At 33.5% G+C, this 9,788-nt stretch overlaps 1 protein-coding gene across 1 annotated transcript; it reads left to right on the top strand.

Annotated features, from left to right (window-relative positions):
* Positions 1–1,437: 1,437 nt before the first annotated feature.
* Positions 1,438–9,046, top strand: LOC141611753 (cytochrome P450 714A1-like). Its single transcript, XM_074430368.1, has 5 exons — positions 1,438–2,119; positions 5,327–5,553; positions 7,418–7,668; positions 8,035–8,416; positions 8,525–9,046. The coding sequence occupies exons 1-5, from the start codon at positions 1,798–1,800 to the stop codon at positions 8,948–8,950; spliced, it is 1,608 nt and encodes a 535-aa protein (XP_074286469.1). The 5' UTR covers positions 1,438–1,797; the 3' UTR covers positions 8,951–9,046.
* Positions 9,047–9,788: the final 742 nt, after the last annotated feature.

Raw genomic sequence — 9,788 nt, 5'->3', positions numbered from 1 at the left:
GATTATTACTGTCCTCGGGCAACCGAGATGGTAATGCCCTTATATGCTAAGGAAGGCCTAGTTAAGGCTCCTCTGGATATGGGGGTGTTACACTTAGTGACTCCTTGTACTTGCTTAGGGGTTGATTAATTACCTGTAATAAGACTGAATCAAACCTGTGCTTGCTTGGTTTGTCTTAGTTTTACTGTTAGCTTGGTTGGATTGGTCTATGCTTGCTTGACTAATTCAATCTAAGTTGTCAAAATTATTAGTCTGGTTTCTTGTGCTTGCTTAGAAACTAAGTTGATAATTATATCTCAATCCTTAACTTCAATTTACAGGAAACAGTCTCACAAGTAACCAGTCGCAGTCTTCCAGATAGTCTGTCTTGTGTGAATTTTTAAAAATAATTATGGTCATCTAAAAATCCTCAAATTTTACCAGTATTCAGTTCAAATATCAAAGTTAATTGTCACCAAATTTCATGAATTTAGGAGTCCATTTGCTAATTTACCCTAATCTGTAAAGTTCATTATTGAAATCCTGAGAACTTGCAGTTTATCAACTTCTAAGAAGTGTCTGAGTTTACATTGCAGATAGAGTAGGATTATGCACCCTTTCTTCAAGTACTTAGTCCATGTACATATCTTTTGCTTTTTTGTTAATATTCGAGTCCACCACCCTACAAAATGTAGGATAAAAAGAGCAGTATCAACTCGAACATGTATAACTACACACAAATGAGGCAATTGAAGCATACTAATTGTTACTGGTGAATATGACTATAAAAAGAGGCTTTTTTTGTTGTTTGCATTCTTGCCCCGGTATGGACAAAGGTATATATCACGATCTGGTAGAAGTGAAGGAAGGGTAGCTAGTAAAATAATATTAGGTGTGTGCATGTAAAATGGTATAAATGTTAAATATATTATGACAAAAAAGAAAAAAAGGGAATATTTTTTTATACATCCATCCCACTTGATTATCATTCCTAATTTGTCGTTGTATGCCTACATATCTTCCTACTCTAAATCTAAAACCACTTTAAGAAAAAGAGATATAATCCATATATTCATGGTGGACACTAATGTTTTCCAAATAAAAATAAACATTAATTATGTGCAAAATTTTATACTCCCTCCGTCCTGATCTATTCTTATCATTTATTTTTTGAACAATATTCGTAAAGAAAAAAAGTATATAAAATAATTTCCAATATACAACATAAAATATAGTTATGAGTGATCTTGTTTGATCTATCTTAATAAGCACATTAAAAATATCAATATTTTATATTTTTTTACACTTACTTAACTAAAAATATCCACGAAATAAAATAAACATCAACAAACGTATAAAAGATACTATACTTCGTAAGTGATAACTACCGACTGGGACAGAGGGACTACTACTTTTAAGGTAATAAAATACAAAGAAGGTGTCATTCAATGAACACCTATGAAGTGACTGTCGCATTCGCATAGCATCTTAGAAGACACACATGATAGCCCGCCCTTATTTGTTAGATTGCGCGTCACCCTTAATAACACACAAACGCATCAACCATTACTACCTTATTACTACCCCACCTCCCTTCTTACTTGAATACTTGCCCTTTCCATTTATTACAAAACCCTGAATGCATGACACACTATCACATTATATCATTCACACCATCGATCCAATGCATTGTTAAATATCCCAGGCCAAAAAAAAAATAGTAAAAAATTAATATTTGTATATTGTCTTTTAAAGCTCTGTGTGTTACCTGCCGCTATCCACCTATTGTAGACGATTGCAAACAAGAGAGTGTAATCTATGGAGGAAGCGAGCAATGAAAATCTCTACATAATGATAATATTATCATTGTTAATATGTGGGGTGGTGAAGTTTGTGATTGAGTTGTACAAAAATAACTTATGGGTGAAATGTGAAATGCAAAGGAGGAAACTAAGAAAGCAAGGTATTAAAGGTCCATCACCATCGTTTCTATATGGGAATGTCTCAAAGATGGACAAGATTAGAGCAATGGTGGCCAAGGAAACTCCCTTAAATTCATCAAATAATAATGGTGAAATTGTGGGACATGATTATACTTCTTCACTCTTTCCTTACTTCGAGCAATGGAGGAAAGAATTTGGTATATATCACTTTATTAATTTCTCTTTTTTTTTTCTTAATTTTTTGTTACTTTGTTAGAGATAATTGTTGGTAGATGCTTCTGCTTATCTTTCGGCTGTGTGTGTTTTAATCTCCGTATAGTAGTAGAGTAAAGAAACATTATTTAATTAACTAATGAAAATAGGTAAAAAAAAACTATTGATTAAAGTATGGTTCATTAACTCACAAGAACGAAATCGAATCCTTTAAAATGTTGCATATTTTTTATTTCTTTTTTATGTACCCAGATCACTTAATTAAAACATACATACAAGATGAGATCGTATGAAAATAAATACATATCTTTAACTTAATACTCCGTATTTATCTTTTTTTCTTTGGTTTATATGTTAAGGAACATTATTTTCTCTGTCTCAATTATTTATTTACGTTATATATCTTAAAAACTAAAAATGAGAAATAAATTATTGAGATATAGAGAAACTAAAACACAAAAATGTTTAACATACTTGTATATTTTGCCTGTATGGCAAGACCATATACGATGATCAAGTTCAAATTGACATAATTTAAGTTTATTACCACCTCCGCTTTTTTAAAATTGCTCCACTTTTTAATATTTGTGAGAAAAATTTTAATTAAATGAACAATTCTAAAGAATCGAGGAAGTAATACATATTTGTCTTAAATTTCAGAAAATATTTAATCACACACTTTAGTAAAAATTTGGTATGTTTTCTGTGGAATTGTGCGGCACTCCAACATGCATACCAATCATTTCTGTTCATCATTTAGTAGAGGACAATGGCATTGTTCTCTTTCCAGAAGAATATATGTTGATTATTTAAGTTATCTTCTAAACAATTCTACTATTACACTATCAATTTCTTAAATACACGTTCTTTATCATTATGAAAAGAGTCGATCATAGCATAATTATTTGTCAATTATAAAAGAAAATAAATGGTTCAGAACCAGAAAACATGACAAATGGATACATCAATCTAATCAAATCACATCTAGCTTACAATTTGATGGGCAGTGTTCCTAGTGATAGGACGTCATTTGGTTTTGTTTGGGTGCAAATTCTTGTTCTATATAAGCACAAAAAATTTGTGTAGATTATAAAAAAATAAAATAAAATAAGGACGTTGTGCTAAATATAATAAATCTCATCCTATATTTATAGAGTGTGTACATGATCATTAATTAAATTGTAGCCTGCAACGTTATAGAAAAACCAAAACACTAAATACCAATTCCATAATGACCGACTTACTTATGAGTTCCGAATTTGGCTAAACAGAACGAATAAAGCGTCATGACATTCATAAGTACGTGATGACTATTGCTTATCACATTTATGGGGCGTATTATTGTACCAAAAAAAAAAAAAAACATTTGTGGGGCGTATTGATGAGCATCATTATCAGATTATGCACGTCGTTATCAGCCTATTAGATCCTGTTCTTTTGAACTTAAAGTCACTTAATTTCAGTTCATTTCAGATCCTATAAGTTGATTCGATTCCTATCCTATCGATTGATTGATTCGAGATCCTATAAGTTGATTCGAAAAAATTGATCCTATAAATTTAGTTCAGAAAAGCTATATACGGAGTATTGTTTTTAAAGACCAATACTAAAACATTTAACATTAATTATTCGATACATACATTATTATTTAAAAAAAATCACTCCTCTCATTAATAGTTTCAGCGTCACAATAGATTTGGGCATGTTTGATAAAAAACGGAATAAGGCCATGTATTAGGTACGAAACAACATAGTCAAAAATATTTGGCGAGGCAATGGATCCGTTGTTTAGAGTGATAGTGAAGATGAAAGTGATGAGAATTATGATAATATGGAAATAAATGGTTAGAAAAAAGATATAATATGTGATTTATTTGTTATCGTAATGTAATCGTAGTATAATATATGAACAAATCAATGCATATAAAGCGGAAAAATGTTATTATTTTACCTTGTGTTTTAGACTATAATTTTTTTTTATCAATGTTCTCTCTTGGCAAGTAGTAATAGTAATAATAATAATAATAATAATAATAATAATAATAATAATAATAATAATAATAATAATAATAATAATAGTTAAGTTAAATAAAATAAAATAAAATTAAGTTAAGTTAGAACTCTATAAGTTCGATTCGAAAAGTTCGAGATCTTATAAGTTCGATTCGATTCGATCCTATAAGTTCGATTCGATTCGAGATCCTATAAGTTCGATTCGAGATCCTATAAGTTCGAGATCGATTCGATCCTATAAGTTCGATTCGATCCTATAAGTTTAGTTCAATTCGATTCGAGATCCTATAAATTCGATTCGATTCGGATCAAATTCGTTTGACCAAAAAAAAGGCTAATCACGCCCAAGACTATATCTGTTGGATGTACAATCTTCAGACATCCAACATCCAATTTTTAGTCTTTTTCAAATACTTTTACAAACAAAAAAATACATTCAATCCCCTTCTCTCCTCTTACTGCTTCCATATTTTTCTAACCCTTCTCCATCTTCCTCCATCATCCAAGTATCTATCTGCCTCTTTTTCTGGTCGTCGCAACATCTTCTCAAATCTCATTATGCTTGATAGACCCTCCAAAACTTAGGATAATTATGTAACTTCATACATTTCTGTGAGAGGTTAGCAATTTGTATTATTGTCGGCTATAATTGTCACTGCTATCACTAAATCAAATACGGAGTAGGTAAAATCTAAAATATAAGATGTTTGAGTTGTACTCCCTCCGTCCCAGTCAATTGTTGTCCTTTCGTTTTGGCACAAAGTCCAAGGAATGAGGAAAAGGCCAATAACTAAATGACAAGTGGAACAAATTGAATGAGAATGATCAAATTGCTCATCAAGTTCATTCTTAAAATAGAAAGGACAACAAATGACTGAGACACCCAAATATGAAAAAGGACAACAAATGACCGGGACAGAGGGAGTATATCATAGAACGATTTCATTATATGTATAATGTGCTTGCAGAATTATTAGTAGAAACATCGTTCAATCATGGGACGCGGACGCATGATGCAATTTGCGTTAGATTATTTTGAGTACGTTGTTTCTAATTTCAGATGTGAATGTTGTTGCGTCTTTTCAGTTACAAGTTACTATAGATTTGGTAACTCTAGTCAATACGAGTTTCAAATTATATTTTGATTATTAAAATAATATTGGTTAAATGGCACACAGGTCGAGTATACACGTATTCAACGGGAAACAGGCAACATTTATATGTGAATGATCCAGAGCTAGTGAGAGAGATGAGTCAGAGCATGACTTTAGTTTTGGGAAAGCCTTCTTATATCACCAAGACACTTGCCCCTATGCTCGGCAATGGTATCTTGAGGTCTAACGGTACCGTTTGGGCTCAGCAAAGGAAAATCATTGCTGCCCAATTCTTCATGGATAAGGTTAAGGTAATTTTCCTTATCAAACTTCTCCATATGTATATACTGTTCCTCATTGAGCAATTATTATATCCACAAATTCTCATTATAGACGGACACTATCCGTCTATACGTATAGACGGATACCATTTTCCTTCACAAAATACCCATTTGCCATAAAGTGGGAAGCACATGGGGGTGTCCCACCTTGTCCCCCCTACCCATTTTATTAGAGGTCTTTACCCGTCTATTCGCCCCACCCGTCTATACCAAGACCTATTATATTATATCAGCTATTTGCTTTACCTCAACTATTTATTTATCTTTTGATTAAAGCACTCTTCAATAAAAATATAAGGAAAAAAATAAACAATTAATTGAAATAATGAAAGTAGTTAAGTTAGTTTTGTCGCACTTATGGGTTAAGTTAGCTCTTACTTCTTAATAGTTAACTAGTTTAGCTCCGGTGCAATGTATGTACGATATATATAGAATTTTACTTTTTTTAGTATATTATACTTATGAAATATACATTAGCCAATCTTTTTTTTTTTTTTTACGTTTCTTATCGTTATATTTTGATTTGAAAAATCAAAGTCTAAATCGTATTAATCATGAAATGAGTATTTCAATGAAAGTTTCTCCTATTACCGAGAGATTAATGGTGTTATTTTATAAAATTTTATTGATAATATATTTTTAGCCGCAACTTTTTATCATAGAAAATCAATAAATTTTTTCGTATGATTCTTTAGACAAAAAAAAAAAAGAATTCCTTATATCATAAAAAGATTGGAGATAATTTTTTTGTATAGAATGTAAAATACTACATGACATAAATATATAAATCTGAAAGATTATGTGTATTATAGTGCACCATACTTATAGAATATGCTAAAAATAACTAATCTTTATTTTATAAAATATGTTTAGGCGGGAAAATTTGGAGTTTCGCCTATTCATTTAGTAAATATATGGGACGAAAGATATTGAATTATGAGGAGAAAGGGGTTAGGGTTAACACGTTGTGACCCATTTAAGTAATTGGATTGATACGGACACGACAAAAAACTTAAATGGTCGAGTTAGGGCTGAGCTCTTTTAACACGAACCCGGCGTGAATAACCCATTTATTTAAAAGTGTCTTAAAATATTTGGGTTGAGTTAATAATTCAACCAAACAACTTAAAAATAAGCATTTTTATTCATTATTTTTTGTATAATACGGCTAGAAAGCTCAGTTTATTTTATTAGTTTATTAGGTTAAACGAGTTAACTGGAGTTTAAAATGACTTGTTTAAAGATAAATGGGTTAGGTCGGGTTGAGTTATAGAAAAATTAATGGGTTGGGATAGGGTTGAGAAAAATAACATGTTTATGTAATTGGGTATGGTTAAAATTAGAATAGTGGCGATCCGTTTAAAGTTGACACAGACGCAAACACAAGATGACTTAATTTATTTGTCAGGTCTATTTTTAACTATTCTACCATGTCTCATTGTACACTAAGAGCATCCGCAAAGGTGAGGCTCCCCATATTTTCTCTTTCCTTTTCTTATTCGTCCACCTCATTTTTCACTAACTTTTTCATTTACCCTTCCCATTTCATAATTACATCTATGCAACAATGGGGTTCCCCAATTCACACACAAAAATTTGGGAACCTCCCCCAAAAGTAACACAAATTGCCTTACTTTTTTTTTGGGGGAACTCCTCTAAAAACAGTGGAACCCCAAATGTTGAGGAGCTTTGTGCAACAATGAGGAGCCTCATATGAGGAGAGAGAGGATATATGGGGAGACACCTCCCCACCTTTGCGGATGCTCTAAACCTCCTTTTGGAGAATAATGATTTTGAAACAAAGTGGATAACAAGTAAAAACACAATTGGACAGGCGATGATGGAGTTGATGAAGGAAGCAGCCCAACCATTATTGGGCAAGTGGGAATCTTGTATAGAAGCCCAAGAAGGCCCAATAGCAGAGGTAAGAGTTGACGAAGATTTGAGGACAGTTTCAGCTGACGTCATATCAAGGGCTTGCTTTGGTAGCTCTTATTATAAAGGCAAGATGATTTTCTTGAAGTTAAGGACTCTCCAAAAACTCATCTCCAACCAAAATTTCCTCTTCAAGCTTCCCACCATCGGGTATACTCTTCATTTTTACTCCGATATATATTGTTTCTAATCAAACAATACCTTTAGGTCGAAAACCTCTAGTAAAATATGAAAGAATTACAATTACATTAAAACTTGGTGGAAATATAAAAAACAAAATCGAGATGTCTAAATTTATTTTTATCTACAAACTTAAAACATTCGAAGAATTTATGGTGCGAATGTGCGATTGACACTTGAAATTCCATGATTTACATTCCTAGTAACGTAATACCGACTCAACAGGTTGTTATGTAAGTTCCCTTTTTATATTATTATCATATGATTATTTGTGTTCTTTACATTACAAAGATACAATGTTGGGAGCATGATATGACCAAATGTAAGCAATAGCAGGTTCCTAAACACCAAATCTCAGAAAGAGGTAAAGTCGTTAGAAAAAGAGATAGAGTCGCTAATTTGGGAAGCAGTTGAAGAAAGAGTTGAGGAATGCTCAAAGAAAAGCGCTCCTGAGAAAGACCTAATGCAATGGATCTTGGACGACGCGATCAACAGTCAAGATTTAGACAAAGAATCATCAAAACAGTTGATTGTTGATAACTGCAAAAACATTTATTTCGCTGGCCACGAATCCACAGCTGTGGCTGCCTCTTGGTGCTTGATGCTATTAGCTTTACATCCTGAATGGCAACATCGTATTAGGGATGAGGTTACTCAGCTTTGCCAACATAATAATGACTTTGTTCCTGATGCCGATTCTCTGCTTAAGATGAAATCCGTAAGTTTTATTTCTTCTTCTTCTTCAAGCAGCATCTAGTTAGTATTTGTTGACTTGACCATCTTACCAACATTATTGATCATCTGTCGCATTTTATGTTTGATATAGGTGACAATGGTGATTCAAGAAACCTTAAGATTGTACCCACCAGCAGCTTTCATATCAAGGGAAGCCCTTGAAGAGTTCCAAATAGGAAGTATTGGTGTCCCAAAAGGAGTGTGTCTATGGACTTTGATCCCCACATTGCATAGAGACCCGGATATATGGGGCCCCGACTCCAATGAATTCAAGCCACAAAGGTTTGCCAACGGAGTCACAAATGCTTGCAAGGTTCCCCAAGCCTATGTCCCTTTCGGCCTTGGTGCCCGCTTATGCTTAGGCAAAAACTTCGCCATGGTCCAGTTGAAGCTCTTGCTTTGCCTTATAATCTCCAGATTTAGTTTCTCTTTATCTCCTAATTATCGACACGCTCCTGCTTATAGAATGATTGTTGAACCTCAACATGGTGTACAAATTCTTATTAAGAGGATATAAATCCTGATTTGATTAAAACCTAGCAGTACTATTTATATTATGTCAAAATTTTCAGTGAAATATACTTTTCATTCCAAGGGGCGACTGTGCCTTCTACTTCCCTCTTTCTACCACTCCTTTTTTTTACATTAAGCATATATAATGGACAATTTTTATCGGCAATTAGAGTCATTTGGCACATTTTTTATTTTGAGTTATTCGACAACAATAATTTTATATTGTTAACAGCAAGATAAAGCTATGTAAGTCCAATCCTTTACCTAAGACCATCCCCAAATAAGGTCAATTGTTAGGTTATGACTAGAGATGGCAACGGATCCTGGACCCTATCCAGATCCGCGGATCCGGACCCTGATGGGTAGGATATGGATCCTAATTTTTCGGACCTCGTGGATATGGGTTGGATATGGATCCACTTATTTGAAAATGGATCTGGATATGGATCTGAAAAATTTGGATCCGCCGGATATGGGTCGGATATGGATCCAACGTTGGTGTGGCGGATATGGATCTGGATCTTATCGGACCCTACCCAGATCCGGTCCATTGTCATCCCTACTAACACTGCACAAACATAGTACACAAGTTGTAAGTTAGAGCTGGCAACGGATCTTAGACCCTATCCAGATCCGCGGATCCGGACCCTGATATGTAGGATATGGATCCTAATTTTTCGGACCCCGTGGATATGGGTTGGATATGGATCCACTTATTTGAAAATGGATCTGGATATGGATCTGGAAAATTTGGATCCGCCGGATATGGGTCGGATATGGATCCAACGTTGGTGTGGCGGATATGGATCTGGATCCTATCGGACCCTACCCAGATCCGGTTG

Source organism: Silene latifolia, chromosome 11, assembly GCF_048544455.1.
Source record: "Silene latifolia isolate original U9 population chromosome 11, ASM4854445v1, whole genome shotgun sequence".
NCBI lineage: Eukaryota > Viridiplantae > Streptophyta > Magnoliopsida > Caryophyllales > Caryophyllaceae > Silene > Silene latifolia.
This window is presented reverse-complemented; position numbering and strand designations above follow the sequence as displayed.